General features: G+C 30.7%; 1 protein-coding gene and 1 long non-coding RNA gene across 2 annotated transcripts; one reads left to right on the top strand and one right to left on the bottom strand.

Moving 5' to 3' along the window:
- Window positions 1-1,528: 1,528 nt before the first annotated feature.
- LOC128032059 (uncharacterized) lies at window positions 1,529-3,399 on the top strand. The gene is made up of 2 exons (XR_008188182.1): window positions 1,529-2,001; window positions 2,990-3,399. It is a non-coding gene; the product is annotated as an uncharacterized LOC128032059 (long non-coding RNA).
- Window positions 3,400-14,809: 11,410 nt separating this feature from the next.
- LOC105793621 (probable inactive receptor kinase At5g58300) lies at window positions 14,810-16,394 on the bottom strand. Its single transcript, XM_012622488.2, has 2 exons — window positions 15,959-16,394; window positions 14,810-15,369 (listed from the first exon to the last, which is right to left on the bottom strand). The coding sequence occupies exons 1-2, from the start codon at window positions 16,392-16,394 to the stop codon at window positions 14,810-14,812; spliced, it is 996 nt and encodes a 331-aa protein (XP_012477942.1).
- Window positions 16,395-19,053: the final 2,659 nt, after the last annotated feature.

Raw genomic sequence — 19,053 nt, 5'->3', positions numbered from 1 at the left:
ATGACGATGACTTACCACTAAATGATTTTTGAAAATATTTATAAATAGAAAAATTAAAGATAGAGAAAGATTATATTTTATTTTCTATTAGTATTTTTTATTTTTATTATATTACCACATTAAAATTTAAATCATATTTTATTATTTTTATATTTATATTTATATTTTCATTTAACTTTATAATTAATTTCCTTTAAATTCTTATTTATATTTTAAATGCAACTTTAATTGTTTTATTTAAATGTGATTTAATAAAAACAATATTATTTCAAATATACTTAAATTTATATTATAAATCAAATTATATTTTATTAAAATCTAACAATAATCACGTATGTAGTCTACGTAACTGAAACTAATATATATGTCACATGCCATTATGAACGACAATTCACGATTATTAAATGATAGATATTTATTTTAAGAGATTATTTAATAATTTGAAGTAATAATATTTAAATAGGATAAAACTTAAAATTATGCATGAATTTGATGTATCAACTTTAATTTAGTGTAATTATACACACGAATCGATTAACTATATATTTAAAATTTTAATTTTGATTCAATTATATGCATTTAAAGAAATAAATATATCAATTCATTTTTACATTGCATAGGTGAATTCTTTTTTGTATGTAACATATAAACGTAAAATTATGTTACTCGATAATAGTGTCGGTGATTTATGAAAATTAAATTAAATCAAAACCTCATATATAAATTTGAACAAAATTAAAATTTATGTATAATATTACATATTAAATCAAAATTGATAGGTAATTTGATTTAAATTTTAATGATGTCAGTACATGACATAATTTGAATGAAAAATTGTAATGTAAAGTAATTGTTACAATTTGTCCCATTTGCAAGATATGCAATTACTTTTAAAGATTAAAAGAAAGGAATATGGGAAGTAGAGGAATGTTAACGGAATTATTTTAGCGTTGACCTTCAATATACATAAGTAATCTTTCAAGCATGGATAAGGACAAGTCCTGTAACACCTACTTTAATTATTCTACTTCTACCTTCAAATTAATATTCTTTATATATAATATATACATAACTTTTAATCAACAAGTAATTTGGTGGATGGGTAATTCATTTTACACTTCCTTATTGTTAAGGAAGACATTTATAAACCCTAAATATAGACATGAAAAATATAAAAAAATTAATTGTTTTTGTCATGCCACACATCATTTATATGAAATTAAATTCAATCCTCAAATCCCAATAAATCAAGAAGCCGTTGAATTTTTCTTTTTTCTTTTTAAAAAATATTCTTGGCATTGACTTTTGGAGTCAATCTGAGTGGTTTTATGCAAGCAAGAAGGATGTGGTGGGGTCTGAAAAGGCCAAGTGCCAAGATATGGAGGGGCCCATATATATCAGGTTAAACCCTGTTCTCCACAATTTTGATATGCTCTATAACCATTTTCAAGTCCTATAAAATGGAGACATCTTGGAGCCAATGCTCTTTCAGGTTGAGGTTGAATCAGCAAAAAACAAGAGAAGAATATATATTATTAAAGCTTAGAAGGAATCGGTTGCTCAATCTCCCTCAAACGCTTCCAGCAATATGCTACACACTACTCCCCAGCAGTACTGCTGGAAGGTTTGGAGGAGATTGAACAAAACATGCCTTGATGATGATGATGATGATGATATATATATATTTTTTAAAGCTTACAAGGAATTGGTTGCTCAGTCTCCCTCAAACGCTTCCGGCAATATGCTACACACTACCCCCCAGCAGTACTGCTGGAAGGTTTGGAGGAGAGTGAACAAAACATGCCTTGATGATGATGATGATGATGATGATGATATATATATCGCGAGTATTTCCAATGGAACTCATTGCTCACTCTCCCTCAAACGCTTCCAAATTTGCGTGTCTTAAGGTCTAAACCGAAGCGCTTGATGAGAGAGTGGATACTGGTCACCATTCTTTCTCCAGCCTGCATATTTTTGGCAACCTTATATGTATATGAGGTAAATCAACACCAATCTTATTCCTGAATCTTTATTTTCTTTGGCTATGCACTCACTCCCACTAAAATCTGAACTACAAAGTTATTAGTTTCGAAGCCTAAATTTTCATGTTGCAGAGCATATGCATGGCTTGTAATTAATTGTATAGATAAGGTTTCGAAAGATAAATAAAACAGATTAAAGCAAGTGCGGGGACATCTTTTGAAAGTAACTTCTAGTCCTAAAACTATTCCCAAAACTGAATAGTTTGTTTCCAATCATAAAGAACAAAATTACTTTTGGTTTCTCTCAGTTTGGGAAGTTGAGTTAGACTATTTATAGAGTTGGATGCCACTATGACAATGATCCTTTTTGGTGAATTGTGGATCGCAAGCTAGAGGTGAATGGCAGTTCGGTTTAAAGCAACGGGCCGAGTTAGAAATTTTTTTTTTAGGTGTCGGAATTAAATTATATATTTTTAGGATAGATGTAATTTTACTATTTTAATAGTTTATATCTTTATAGTTTTTAAAAAATTAAATTAAATTATTATTATTTTTAAGAAAATTAAACTATAATTTTATTGTTACTAATTTAAGATTTTATAAATTATAAAAGTACGGATTTTCCTTTTCTCGATACCCTTTTTCATTTTTCTTTATGAATGTTTTAAACTACTCCTAACTTCATTGGTAGCATCCAAAACAAAATCTTCTTTGTTTGTGTGATTATCAATATGATACTGAAGATTAGACACAAAGTTATCCAAATATATATCGGCTCCACACTAATTCCAAATTATTTATTATTCAAAATATGTAATTAAGAATTTTGATAAGTGCTCATATTTGCATATTTTAGACTTTTATACTTGATATTTTGTTCAGTTCTAAAGTGAAATGTTACATTTTAATTTATTCTTCATGATTAAAGTCTCATTTTCTTTTGTTTGATTTTTATGTGATTTTAATATTTAATAAATAATTAAGTGTTTTGTGACTTAGATTAGGTTTACGAGAATTTAAGGTTTGAGTTTGAGGATATTAAAAATGAAATGAAGAGTTAAAACGAGCAGAACGGAGCATGGATCCAAGCCAAACACCCTTGCCCGCTTGCCCTTGTGTTGAGCCTTGATTCCCTAGCGCCAACATGCATGTTCTGTTCGCGCTTTAAGGTATTTGTGTCTTTTTACAAGTTCTGCAACTTCAAGATAGCTCTTGTAATCTAATTTAGGCTAATTAAACAATATAAATAGGATATTTTGAAAGAGAGTTAGGACCTTTCGCTATTTTCTGATATTATTTCTTTTTATTTTATTATTGTGTTTTTCGATTTTGTGGCTTGCTAAACTTCGTTTTTTTAGTCAAAGGACTTTTGAAATTTGATTTTATAAATTTGTAAGACCTAGTTTGTTCTTAATCTTTATTTGTTCTTTAGTTTTTGCACAGCTTCTATTTAAATTACAATGGATCGGGTTTGTTAAATATTAGGTTAGTATTTGAAAACTTAAAATAATTGTGTTGTCAATTAGAATAATTATATCTGTTATTGTTTAATTCATCCTAATACTTGTGACGAATTGCATAATTATGTATATCGTAATATATGATTGATGTGGTGTGAATGTGTGATCTAACTTAAATAAACTCGAGTAAGGTGAGTTTGTTAGTTAGATTTAGGTCTCTCTCATTCTCAATGCTACCAGAAAGTTAAATCTTGGGCGTTGACTTATAAGGTTGTTTGTTGGTAAGGGAAGTGATTTCAAATAAGTTGTCTCTTGGTTACTGAACATGTAAAGAAAGATTGGTTGCCCAACATTCAGCCAACAATTAGAACTAGTTTATTATAGGCATCGAAGATATCCTTGCGTTGATGATCGGATTTATGAATCAAACAGACAATTTACTTTTGTCTAGAGTTTTTCTCATTGATTTTTCCTCAACTTTTAATTCTGCTTCTTCACTAAGTTTTACTTTAAATTTAGTTTTTGATTTTCTAAGAAGTCCATCATATTTACTTGTTTTTATTTGAGAAATAAAGTTATTATTAATCTTTATGGATACAACCCTACTTGCTATTATCTAGTAATTTATATTTTCAAATAAATTATTATTTTAATAGGTGTATTTGGTAGGAAAGATATGGAAAATGGAAAGAAAAAGTATTTTTCATCTCATATTTATTACTTGGTAAAGTTCATAAATGAAAAAAGAAAATAAAACATTTGAAAAATGCATAATTTTAAATTAATGTACACTATCTCTATTTTCTCTCCCCATCCCTTCACTTTTCCATCCAACTAAACACACCCTAAAACTCCACATATATACATATTCACAAAAAAATATTGAAAAAGGTAAAAATAAAAAAAACCCAAAATTTGAAGTATTTTTCAATTTTTATTGCCATGATTATTATATATTAATATGCACCATAGCCCTCAATTTAGTCTAATTATGAAATATAATTGTTGATATAGAGTACAATAAGGGAGGAGGATAAAGAGGATATCAAGGTGGATAATGGAGGCTGGTTCACCATTAAGGTCGAGAGCCAGAACAAGGACATGGAACAAGTGCTCAGAGTAACTTTAGGGTGCTAAAAAATCTATTCCCTATTAATAGTTTTCTAGGGTATTTATAGGAGAGGTCTCATTGTCCACTGATAAGATATGACTAGATAAGCATTCAATCTCGTTAAATGTGTAATGGATAATCACAGGAACGTATCATAAGATTCTATCAATAGGAGGTAGTGAAGCCTAAATAAACTCCTTATTGTCTTGAAAGTATATTCACATTACGATAGCATTTACCCTTAAGCCCAGGTGGTTAATTTCGTTTGAGGTGGGATGGGCGGTCATGCTCACGAAGTCAATAACGGAGTCAACGCCTTTTGGACTAACACGTGTCCTCTTGGAGGGATATAACAAAAATATATGTATAAAATATATTCATTGGTAATATGGTTAAGGGTTAATTATGTAAAGCAACTTGTTCAACAGTTTTTCAAATACAAGAGTTACGAGCATTTTACTGGGAGGATTAGAAAATAGTGACATCCTCCAAGTTGAAGTTGAGGTAGGAATTCTAGATATATGCACTCTGATTGATTTTTTAGCAACAACATTTTATTACATCGGATGTCATTAAGCCTCAATAGCTTTCTTGATTGATGCAATATTAATGGGCGATGCGTCCCAACTACGATATTCTAATGATTGTAAGGGTTAGTTTAACAATGCTTTTGAAAAGGGTTATAGAAAAGTGATTTTGAAATGTTTAGGTTAAAACTTGAGTGTTTAGCATTGCTGTCAAAAAGTGCTTTTAAGAAATAAAATGTCAATTTTAGACATGTTATTATTAAGTAACAAATATGCATTTAAATAATATTTTAATTAGTTAATATTATTATATTTTAGTAAGAATATAAAAAATTATTATAATTTGTTGTTAATATTTTAATATATAAAATATAAATTTTAAACATTTTAAGCAATAAATATTAATTATTTATAAAATTTAATTAGAATATATAAATTATATTTTAAATATTTAAATATAACCATTAAATATTTGTAATTAGTATTTTAAATAATTTTTTATTTTTAATTAATGATTTTAACACATTTGTAATTAAGCACCAAGAAAAAAAGGAAAAATACTATATTATTGAAGGGGTGAAAAGTAATTAAGCACCAAAAGTGCTTTTGGGAGAGGAAAAGCTACAAATTTTAACTTGTCCTTTTCAAAAATATTTTTAAAAATCTCTTCTAAAAAGCTAAAAATGTAGCTAAAAGTAATTTGTTTAGTACAAATTTTCTTTTAAATGTGTTTTTGGAGGTAGAATTAATTTTGTTTTTAGGTATTACTAAACAGGCCTAAGATTCACCTCAAAAGTTGGCTTCAGCTTCACTCTTTTGATCACTCCAGTTTACTCGATAGAGATTTCATCTCCTTCCACGCGAAGTTTTTTTAACGTCTTTGTTGAAGCTTTGCATCGGTTTCAGCATCTCACTAGGCTACCCTTCCAATTACTTCATGTTACAAGTAATAAAACAGATAAAGACTTGGTGGAAATATTTTTCTTTTAAGTATTGTATTGGCATAATATGTATTTTCATTAAAGAAAGTGTCACTCGATATATAATTTACTACAAAAGTGATGTTTTTCTTAACATAACAACTTTCCAGATGTAATTTTTTATAAAATCATGTTATTAAAAATTTTAGTTCAAATGCAAATGCAAATAATAATAATTATATATAAAATAAATATTTGCACCACCAAATTTAAGACTAAATACTCATCTTTTGACCATATATACACATAAAACCTAATAAATATGTACCCAAACTCAATTACCCAAATTATAAACAAACTTTCTATAAAATTATGTTAATATTTCAAAAGTAAAATATAATAATTATATATAAAATATTATTTAAACAACCAAATTTAAGATTTAATGTCCATCTTTTGACTATATATGTACATAAAACCCAATAAATTAACCCACTAGATAGGTTAGTCACTCAACTCAATTACGTAAATTATAAAAAATTATTTATTTAAATTTTTATAGTATATATTTATTAACAATATGGGATTATTAACATTATAAACTACTAAAACTTCAAACAATGCACTTCCACCTTCAACTTGGTCAATCAAGTATGTGAGAATTGAAACTTCTCAGCCAATAACATGAACCATGTATATTGACAAAAAATGATCGAGTGAAGTCGTCTCCTTCACTTGTCGACTTCACCACCTCTTCTATACAATTCTATTTCGATAAATAATTTTCTCCTAAAACTATTTCCATAAATTTATGCTTCATATATACAAAAACACACACACACACCATATTTATGTCTTCTAAATTTTGTATAAATGCATATTTAAATAAAAATTTATATGCTCAATGTTGACACCATTTTCTTGATGGAAAACGGGGTCGACTTGGGTTTTTGAAAATGAAAACGAAAATGGGAGTCGCCACCGATCCTTTTTGATAAAGTGTGATCGGGTCACCTTGAAAAGTGGTTGTTTTTAATAAATGATTTGATTTTATTAAAACAACAAGTTTGGTCCACGAAATTCAAAAAAATGAGTTCGGGAGTCGGTTACGCACGAGGAAGGATTAGCACCCTCGATACGCCCAAAAATTGGTACCTAGTTGATTACTTAATGTCTTAGTGTCGAAAAACTGAAAAAACTTTAAAGAAATTTAAAATACGATCCTTAAAAAAAACTAGAATAGCATAGATTAAAATTCAAGAGGATATTTGGCAATTTGATTAAACGAGAAATCGAAACCCAGCACCTTAGGGCACATTCCTCAAATTTCTAAACGCAAAACATTGCCTCGTTTTAAAATTTCGAAAAGATATTCGACTATTTGGCCAAACGAGTAATCGAAACCCAGCACGTTAGGGCACGTTTTCTCGAATTTCCAAATGCGAAATATGGTCTTATTTTGAAAGTTTAAAAGGGTATTTGGCTATTTAGATTGAACGAAATCGAAACCCAACACATTAGGGCACGTTTTCTCGATTTTCCAAACGCAAAATATTACCTTATTTAGAAAATTTTCTTTTTGATGTATGGTGTTAATATGCATAACAAAACGATAATGAATACGACAAGTTAAGCATAAATAATGCAAACAATCAACAAAATGAAATAAATAAATATAAGAGACGAATCAATCACATACATAACAACAAGTAAAAAAATGAATAGAATTAAAATGTCCTTTTAAAAAAAGATGATGAACACATGAATAAATAAATAATAACAATAAAGAAGATGAATAAAATTATGAACATATAAAAGATATACATGTATGTACATATACGTAAGTGTTTATGAAAATAAAATGGGTATTTAGATATATGTAGATATGTATTAGTATATATATATATATATATATATATATATATATAAATACACATACAAATATAAATAAGTTACAAAAATATATGTGCGTATGTTTATATAGATATATTATAAAAATGCCTGTGTATATAAAAATTATGAAATGTGTGAAAATATACGAATATGTATATGAATGTATTTTGAAGCTACAAAATAGGTAGAACATATGAAATATAAAATATTCACATGAACGTATATTAAAATATATGTATACATATACTTCGAAATTATAAAGAAAGAAAGAAAGAAAATGCAAAAGATATATGTATGGGTGGTAATATACGTATGTGATATATATATATATATATATATATATATATATATAAAACATAAAAAGACAAACATGTTTGTATGTACATGTATATAAGGAAGCTTGGGATCAAAAGTATATATATAAATACATGGTGATAATAATAAATAAGAAATACAATAAATAATCATGCATTAATAAATGAACAATAATATTAAATAGGTAAATAAGAATAATGATAATCGTAGCAAAATATATAAAATAAAAAATAATAGTGATAATAGTATTAAACATAATAATAGTAGTAAAAATAATGATAACATTATTAAAATTAATTAATAGCAACAATATACAAAAAGGGACTAATTTAAACTAAAAAAGAACTTTGGGGGTCTAAATCGTAAATAAATTAAAAAAGAGTGGCTCGGGACTGAAATAAAACGCGCTGAAGGCACGAGGGACTAATCAGGAAATATTCCCAACCCCAAATGCGCAGCGTTTCAGTGCGGACTGAAATGAAAATATCAGAAAATTACACGGCCAAAATATAAAAACCACAAAGACTCGATTGCGCTACAGCTCAAAAGAGGAGGGGCCTTGCGCGCAAATAGCCCGTTTCATGAAAACACGCGGATCCCCCCTGGAGCGGGTCGGATCGCGCGCGGGTCATGGGGCTTAAACGGCGCCGTTTTGATAGTTTATTTAAACAAAATTTTCATCCAAAAAATTCATTTTTTACAGTTAAAAATAAAAAAAACCCTCAAAACATTCTCTTTTTCTCTCTGTTTCAAAAACGCTTCCTCCCTTTGAATCCGCCACGGCGCGTTGGGCTCAACGAAGGCTTTGCTGCTTGGAAAAATGAAAGAAAGAAAGAAAAGTCTCCCTTTAGCCTGTTTCCCCTTGGCTCGGCCTAAACGAAACCCGAAGGGCTCCTACGGTCTCGACCACGGAAGGAGTCACCGAGCGATGGCGCACCGCAATAGAAAGGTACCCTTTTTTATTTTTAGATTTTAAAGAATAGAAAAAACCGAAATAAAAAATAAAAAGACTATGAAAAGTAAAAGAAAACAGAGAAAAATGAAAGGTAAAATCACCTTCAAAGTTTTTTTTTTTATTCTTTCTGTTGAATCTCTTTTTTTGTTAAAAAAAAAATCCCCCCTTTTTACATAGAAATTTAGCAATCTTTATAGCCCATCTCGTTCACTATTTGCTACTGTTTCTATTGTTTCTTGCTGCTATCTTCTACTTGTTTGCAGGCGTTGATGGAGGAGAGCAGGTGGTTCCTTGCTTCTTTGGTGAAACGACAACAGCAATGTGTCAGGTTTTGGGACAAGGCATGACGCGATCGAGGTGGTAGGCTGATGGGTGCAGGCGCACATGGGGTGTTAGGGTTAGGGTTTTTTTTTTGTTTTACTGAAAATATCTTAAGGTTTTGGGCCTGTCGAGCCCTGGAAAAATGGGTTTGTAATTTAGAATTTAATTTGGGCTAGAGGTTTGTAATGATTTGGGTTTATTTGTTTTATTTTCTTTAGTGGGCCAGGCAAATTTGGGCTTCTACACTCAACTTACAATATTTTTTTCTTTTTTATACCAAATCACAAATATGTCTATAGAGGTAGTAAAAAATTGTTATAATAGACATAGATAATGACAATAGAATGATCGCAAAATAAGAAAAAATAAGAACACACAGATTTTACGTGGAAATCCTTTCGGGGCAAAAACCATGGGCAAAGGAGAAGAAATTCACTAATGTTGAAAAATAAATTATACAAGAGGAGTTTCGATTACATCTATTTCAGCTATCGGCCTTAAGCACTACACAGATCCCCTTGTTTTGCCACTGTATTTTATTTATTTAACAAGAATTCAGGTCACACAACTCTAACAATCTCCACCTTGACACGAATTCTCAATGAACAAGTTCTCCACCTCTTCCACAAAACCCCTAGAGGGGTATTCTTCAACAATGAACACCAACCAAGTCCAAGCAATGCTCAAACTTGGTTATAGTAAGTGACTTAGTGATCATATCTGCAGGATTATCATGAGTACTAACTTTGCTCACAACAATATCACCACAAGCAATAATATCACTCACAAAATGATACCGAACATCAATGTGCTTTGTTCTCTCATGAAACATTTGATCTTTTGTAAGGAAGAAGGCACTCTGACTATCACAAAACACTGTACTGATTTGAAAGTCTTTACTAAGTTCACCAAAGATTCCCTTTAACCAAATAGCTTCTTTACAAACCTCAGTAATCGTCATGTATTTGGTTTTAGTAGTAGACTAAGCAACTATAGTCTACAAAGTGGCTTTCCAACTAATTGCACAACCCCGAATAGTAAAGACATACCCTATGAGAGATCTTCTTTTATCAAGATAAGATCTCTAGCAAAGTCAGAATCAACATACCTAATTACTCCATCTCTAGTTCTTCCAAACTGTATACAAACATCAATAGTATCTCATAAATATCTAAAAATCCACTGAATTGATTTCCAGTGTTCTTTACCGGGATTCACCATGTATCTACTAACTACACTAATTGCATATGATAAATATGGATGTGAGCAAATCATAGCATACATAAGAGATCCCACTTCTCTAGAATATGAAACATGTGACATGAAGTCAACCTCATCATTTGGTTGCGGAGACAAAGCTAATGAAAGTCTGAAGTGGGCTACTAATGAAGTAGTAACAGGCTTGGCACTCTGCATACTAAACCTGCAAAGAACTTTCTCAATGTACCCTTTCTGACTTAGGTACAATTTACATGTTTTTCTATCTCTGAGAATCTCCATCCCGAGTATCTTCGTTGCTACTCCCAACTCTTTCATCTCAAATTCTTTACTAAGCTAAACTTTGACATTTCTTATCTCTCATTTATCTTTGGTTGCTATCAACATGTCATCAACATAAAGGAGTATATATACAAATGAACCATCACTATTTTTCTTAAAATAAACACAACTGTCAAAGCTACTTCTTTTGAAATCATAAGTAGTCATAAATAAATCAAACCTCTTGTACCACTGCATTGGTGACTGTTTCAAGCCATAAATGGACTTTTTCAGCAAGCAAACATAGTCCTCTTTTTCTAAGACTATAAAACCCTCTAGTTCTTGCACGTAAATATATTCTTCAAGTTCTCCATGTAAGAACGTTGTTCTTACATCTAACTGCTCAAGCTCCAAATCATACATGGCTACAACACATTATTTTTATTGCATCTAGTCGACATGCCTAACAGTGGTCGTTAATATCCTTTGGTGACAAGCTTGGCAACACTCATCAGTAGTCTCCAAAAAATTTGAATAAAAAGAAACATTGGAAACTTGTATAGTAGATCTTGGCCTCTTTCTCCCATCAATATCTTCAATTGGGTTGTCTATAATATCCTTACTCGACCCACTAGAAAATCCTGCTTCTTTCCTTTCTATCCAATTCAAATTTCCTTCTAAATTAAATCCCAAGATAGGATTGATTCTCTGCCTGAAATCATGTTGTTGACCATCTCGTAACTCTCTCCCCTATCTTGCTTCCAAACTTGGTCCCCGAGGATTCTGCATTATCATCTTCCTAAAGCCAAACGATGGTCAAGGAGGTGGCCCTCCTAGGCGGTGCCTTCAAGGATAAATTATATTCTAATTCCATCTCATTTGTACCATGATTGAATTAGATGGGGCAAAAACTATCTCCATGTACAAGGCATCCACACAAGAAAAAGAACGTTAGTTTCTCATATTGAAACTTCGCTTAAACATGATTTGAAGGAGAAAGAATAATCTTCTTTTGGCATTTTAGGGGTGTTCGAACGTCAACTTTAACACGAATTCTCATAAAATTCTTATACCTACGACTATATTGTTTGACATCATACTCCATAAACAATCCGACGAGATTTCCAAACATTTTGGCAACAACTTTGAAGAATAATCATGGACTTGAATCCAAAAATAAGAGAAAATAAAAGGCACTTGTATTAGGTCTTCATTTTCCTCTAGTCGATGAAACACCAAAAGATGATTGTTGAAAGTCTATGGTGCACCTTTAATCACTCTAGCAATATCTAATTCATGATCAAATTTAAAAAAGTATCGTTTTTCCCTCAAATTTGAAATCAAAACACCCCCATAAGGATGCTAATGATTTGTTATAGTATTTCGCATTGTTGGGAAATGAATACTTGCCGTGAGAAAACATCCAACTAGACCAAACTTATACATCAGTTTTTTAGGTTCAATCCCACTATGGAACTGTCATGCGTCATCTTCTCCATCTTCAATACTCAATCCGGCCATTCATTTTCCATAGGAAAGAAGAAAAAGCGACAAAGCAAAGATATTGGAAGAAGACGAGAAAAAATTAGATAACAAAGGAACATGTCACCAAGAGCAGACAAATGAGAGAAAAACATTTAGGGGTGAGCAAAACTCGATTTGACTTGAAAAAATCGAAAAAAATGAATTTCAAGTTAAACGAATCGAGTTATTCAAGTTATTCAAGTTAACTCAATTTTTTTTCGAATTTTGAGTTTGAATCGAGTTTAATTTTTTAATTCAACTAATTCAAATAAATCAAATACCAAACTATAATATTTTACATTTTTACCACAAACCCCCAAACCATTTTACTTTCCCCCAATACTTTTACTCCCCTCCCATTCCACCCTTCATCTACCCCAAACCCATTTTTCCCCTATTTACTTCCGCCCCCCCCCCCCCCCAAAAAAAATTTTACTCCCCCAACCCTCAAAACTTTTTATTTTCCCACTAAACTTTTATTTTTCATCCTTTACCCCAAATAAAAATCATCCAAAAATCCCTAAAACTAAATAGTAATAATTTTATTTATATCTATTATTTATATTATTAAATTAAATTTCACATTTTGTACTATTTATATTATTTAATTATTTAATTATTTAATCATATTAAATCTTTATAAATTTTTGTTAAAATTGAATTCTTGATGATGCCATAAAATATTCGTGTTAAAATTTTATGTTGGTATCAATTTCACATTTTATCTTTAAGATAACTTTTATTAAAAATCACAATTTTATATTTAATATATTTTTAATTTCAAAATACATAGTGACAAAAATCAGAAATAATTGAAGCAACTAAGCAAGCAAAGAAGCTAACATGTATATAAAAGATTAATAAATAAATTATGAGGAGATAAAAGTTAATAACAAATTTGATTACGGTGGGTGATAGTGGTTACAAGGATCCAAAGTCATTTTTTTAATTTAACTCAAATAAATATATTCGATTCGAATTTCATCTCACTCGACTTGATTCGAGAAAATTTCAAATTGAGCTAGGATGATAAAATAGGATTCGTCAACTCGATTAACTCGAAATTTTTTCATCTGATTCAATTCGATCGGATGCTCACCTCTCGCCACTAAGGCAGACTTTTAATAATTGAAATTGAATGCATAAAATTGTTAGGTAAATGCTTTTCTTATTTCATTATAGAATCATACAAAAAAACTATTAAATTATGGATGAGCATTTGGTGTATTGACAGTATACTTTTTTTATTATTTCATAAGCAATTTTAAAAATTGACATGTGTCTCTCTTTTTAAAATATTTTATTATACTCTTATAAAATACTTGTCAACTTCTTAATTCTAGTTGTTAAATCTAAAAATTTATACCAAATAATTTTCCTTTTAATTATATCAAAAATTATATAAAAAGATTCAACGAATTGCATGACAAAACCCTTTTTCCTTGGCGTATGTAGTGGTGTGCGATTCTTACAAGAAAAAAAAGGGTGTAAGAAGGCTTGGACGTTAAATACTATGGTTAAAGGTAATAAAATTATTGTTACAACCGTTTCTCAAGCTAAGCTAATGCCAACAAACTCTTTTGAAAATACTTATGATTTCACTTCAAACTTCCTTATTATTGGGAATTTTCAAATGATAAAAGAAATATAAAATGTATTTTTGGACTCGGTTTAAACTTAAATAAGTGAAATTTTATAATAAATAATTTAATAACAACTAATGATTTGTTAAAACAAAAGTAAGTAGAATTAAAATTATAATGAAATGTTAGCAAGATGCAAGTTTGAACATTAGAAATAACATTATTAAGATAAACGGTCATGAATCACGGACATGAATAATAAAACAAATAGAGAAGTTATCAAATAAATAAATAAAATATTTTTGAGATTATAAACACAAGTATGATCACAATTACAAATACAAATAATACTTATCCAAATAATTATATTGAAATATGATTCAACATATCAATAAACCTAAACAAATCTACGCATTAAGAATTAAACCAAAATAACCATACGTTATTTACCTAATGTAACATTTTACCATCACAACTCATTGAGTTAGGAAATGAATAGAAAGTAGTTTGAAATAGGTTCACAAAAATGTAGATCAATCAACAATCTCAATGCAATCATCAAACCGCTCGATTATTAAACTATAACGGATTTAATAGAATATTCAGTTCACAACATTATTTTCTCCATTTTATGTGACATATGCTGATCAAAACAGCTAATAAAACCCCATTTTAGGGGTTTTTTTCTTTAACAAATGCAAATAATGTGTTTAACACGGACAGACAAACAACTTAACTACTTGGAAGTTTTCAGAAGATGAGTAAGATCAAAGAGGATTTGGTGAATGGACGGCCTTGTCTCTGGCAAGCTGCTGGTGCATGCCAAAGCAATCTCCAATACCTTCAAAGCTTGCTTCCGTTCTTTCCCTTTCATATGAAACTCGAAGAATGGAATGTCCCCCTGTTTTATGCTTTCCTCCAGTTTAACTATGCAGTCCATGTAACTTAGGTCCTGCACACCCGCTAGCATGTCCAGTAACACCATCCCGAAATTGAAAACATCACTCTTTTGGCTCAAATTCTCACAGTAAATATTATGAGTTGTTGCGTGTTTTTCTTTGGTATCGCAATCTTCGACGCAGTCGGCCAACTGAACAAACCCATAATCTGATAACCGAGCGGTGAGGTCGATGTTTATCATGATGTTGGAGGATTTTATGTTTCCATGAACGTTCATTTTCATGTTCTTTACTGTTTCTGGGGATTGTCCGTGGATGAAACTTATTGCTCTTGCAATCGATTCTATTATTATCACACGTTCATTCCAATTCAAGGCAGTTTGGCCTCGCCTCCCACCTTCATTATCAATTACAACATGGTATAAACATAAAACATCATGTTAAAGCTGATATATTTTAATTTTAGCTTTTATATTTTTTCAAAATTTTAAATTTTAATCTTAACCTACAACTTAAATCCAAATGCTGTCATTAGTCTCTAATGCGTGTAAGCTTAGGGTTTTAATCCTTATCCTCCAATTTAATCACGTTTAATCTTTATATTTATCGAATTTTGAAATTTTAGTCTAGACTCGAAAAGTAGTCATTAAATCTATTAACTAAAATGATATAACATTTTCTGTGAATATTATGTAAAAATTATAAGTTGATATAGCATTACAAATATGATAATACATTTATCATATAAAATTATAAAACTAGCATAACTTAACTTAATAAATTTGTCATGATCAGTTTCATAGTATTAAAATTTTAAAATTCAAATATATAAATTAAATCCTTAACTTAGAACGACAGCTAAAAGCAAAATTTGACCTAAACAAAAACTAGTGTTAGGCGGAGAATCGATTAAGAGGCAATTCTTATGCAATCGTATTGATGAGAATTGAGAGCTAAGGTTGCATGAAGGAATTGAGAAAAGTCACCTGAAAGAAGGTCAGCTAAGCTTCCCATGGGATAGTAATCCGAAACAACAAGCTTGATCCTCTTGGCATATAAGTAAGCAGTGATGGGAACGAGGTAGTCGCAGTTGTTGCAAATCTGAGCCAACTTCTCCACTCTCCTGCCGAACTCACTCTTCCTCACTATTACCTTCCGGAACCTCTTTAGGGTGCAAAGTCTAGCATTGGATAACACCACTTTTTCAGTCAACCCCCTGGCGTTCTCTCCCATCACACTCACCGATGTCCTCAAAACCTCCTTCAGGGACAGTGATGGCCCATTGTTTTCACAAGGGATTAATGGTAAGTCATCTATAAATCCTACGATGCAATCATCGTATTCGGAGATGGACCCCGACCTGCTGTTTTCACCGTACTCTTTAAAACTCCTTTTGGGTTTTGTAAAGGCTCTTGACAACATTTTTTTTGTAGTGGGAGATGAAAGGGAAATGGTGGTTCTTGGAAAACAGGTTATGGAGTTGGGTGGATCCAGTTTTTGGCTGGTTTACTTTGGTTTTACATGTTGTGTTTGTTTTTTTTTTTTCATTGGAAACATCGAATCCGGAGCGGTGATACTTTGTTTTGGCATTTTATGGATTCATTTAATCCAAGGAATAACCATGGAAATTCTCTTCGATTCTGGTTTGTCCTGCTTAGAAACAATCTTAGTTTCCTTTTGTTTCGTTCTGGGATTTCATGTAGTGAAAGTCTTGGTCTGGTTAATAGGCTCTTCTTTCGGATTCTTATTCCTTATCACTAAGAACTTGGTGGAAGATCATGAGAGCTTCACATGAAGTAATTAACATTCTTTTCAATTGGTAATAGCCAGTCCAGAGAAGAAAATTTCTTATGTTATTATAATTTTTATATCTTGAATTTAATCCTCTTTTCTTATTTCAATATTTAAACTTATGTAGATATCGCTTCATTTCAAATTTCAATTTTTTAATTTAATATAATTTTTTTAATTTTCAATGGCAGCTTGGCGCATCATAGAGTTTCATGTCTTGACACTGTTACAAAATTTAAGTATAGAAATGAATCTACTATAAAATAAAATAAAAAATGTCAAAATGAATTTAACTGACAAAAATTACAAAATATATTACAAATGCTCATAGTTTCTTTGTAATTGAGAATTGAGATACGGTAAACATTTTGCTCATATGAGAAATTGTTGCATAGAAGAATCCTCTTCCATTCCCATAAATTAATCGACTTGAAGCTCTAAGATAGGATTGTAAGGCCCAATATTTGCCCGGCCCGCTAGTGGAGTAAACCAAATAAAAAATCAAAATTAAATGGTCTAATAACAGTCCAATTACAAACCAAAATCAGTACAGCGCAACTAGCCTAAACTCGAATGGCCCAATTACGGTGGCCCGATACCCCTAGCCCAGAAATGAAACAAACAGAAACCGTAGGGTTTCTGGGGTCTTCAGCCGCCGCTTTCCCCAAGCCACTCCCCACGAACGTAGCACCACTCACACGGGCCTCCGTACGTGCCACGTCCCAGACCCTGCACTCCGTACCTGTAAGAGACGCACAAACAAGCAGACACCAACAACACACAAAAGGAACAGAGAGAGAAAATGAAAAGGGACAGAACGGGGGTGATTTGCTTTGATATTTTTTCATTTTATTTTTTGTAAATAGATACTATAAAAGACCAAGAATAGGCTGTAACACTTACTTTTTACGCAATCAGAATACAAAAACACCAAAAAGGTGATTTCGAGTTTCCTTTTTCTTCTTTCGCAGTTTTTTTTTTCTTCTTTCATTTTTACATCTATCAATTGTTTTTGAAAAAGGTAACCAAAAGAGCAAGATGTACCTCGACCGAACCTTTTGCTCTTTCTCCGTCGTCATCGGAGTTTGGGAGCAAGGTTCGAAGAGTCTCCAAAAGCGGGCGATGAATCATTGAACAGCGCATGAAAGGGGCCTAGGGTTTAACTTCCTCTTTCTTTTGTTTCTTTTTTTTTTACATTTGTTTTGAAAATGAAAAGGGGGGGTTGCTAATCAGGCTAATGGGGTGCTTATGTGCGTTGAAAAATGACGCCGTTCAGAAGCCTCCGACCCGCGCGGTGACCCGATTCGGGGAGGATCCGCGCGTCTTCTAGCATTTGGGTATATTACGCAAAAGGGCCCTTCTCCCCTTGCACATTTCTATATCAGTCCTTCTTATTTTTAATTTTTTTGCCCTGCATTCTAATATGGCGTCATTTCGGTCCGTGCAAAGACGTTGCGTTTTCGGGTACGAGAAATATTTCCCATTTGGTCCCCATGTTATCCGCACGTCACACTTTGACCCGCCATGTTATTCTATTTTTGACATTTTCCCTTCAATTCTGTTTTATTTCTAATTTAATCCCTATTAATTCATCTTAATATTTTTTTTTCTTTTCATAAATTCGTTACTTAATGTTATAAATCTTTTATGTTAGATATCATCTTAATATGATTTTTACATACCTTTTTGTTTATTTTCGTTCATGAACGCATATATATGTAATAAACTTTAATTTTTTAATAATAATGCTTTATAGTTTTATATGTGTAGGCATATATAGTATTTTTAGTAGTTTATGTACGTATGCATATAATGATGTATTATTAATTTCAAATGATATTTTCTTATGCATAAAAGCCTTATTCCTTTTAAATTTGTTATTTTATTTAGTTTATTTAACTTTTATATATCATTATTAGGTATATACTATTAATTTTACTAAGTTTTATTTATATAAATTAGAATGTATATATTAACTTCAAATTGTTCACTTTTATTTTGCTACATTATTTATTTATTTCTTTAGTTTTTAATCTTTCGTTTAAAATTTATTCAAACCTTTTAATTGTTCTCTTAGTTCTATTACCAAATTGAATCAAACATTCATATTACTTATCGTTGTTATTGTTTGTTTAATTGATTATGATTTTATGGGTTGCTTAATTTTTAATATGGACATTTGAATGATATAATTAGAGCCAATGTTTGTATTTGCCTATTATTTGTTAAATTACCTCTAGCTTGAGTTTTGATTGTTATTTACCTTTTACATTATATGTATCGTTGTTTA

Source organism: Gossypium raimondii, chromosome 8 (assembly GCF_025698545.1).
Source record: "Gossypium raimondii isolate GPD5lz chromosome 8, ASM2569854v1, whole genome shotgun sequence".
Taxonomy (NCBI): domain Eukaryota; kingdom Viridiplantae; phylum Streptophyta; class Magnoliopsida; order Malvales; family Malvaceae; genus Gossypium; species Gossypium raimondii.
This window is presented reverse-complemented; position numbering and strand designations above follow the sequence as displayed.

Bases quoted from the DNA above. Each gene is read 5' to 3' on its own strand.
- LOC105793621 (XM_012622488.2), bottom strand. From the start codon at position 16,394: ATGTTGTCAAGAGCCTTTACAAAACCCAAAAGGAGTTTTAAAGAGTAC. The intron at 15,370-15,958 runs GTGACTTTTCTC...TTGATAATGAAG, and splicing joins CTTAGCTGACCTTCTTTCAG to GTGGGAGGCGAGGCCAAACT.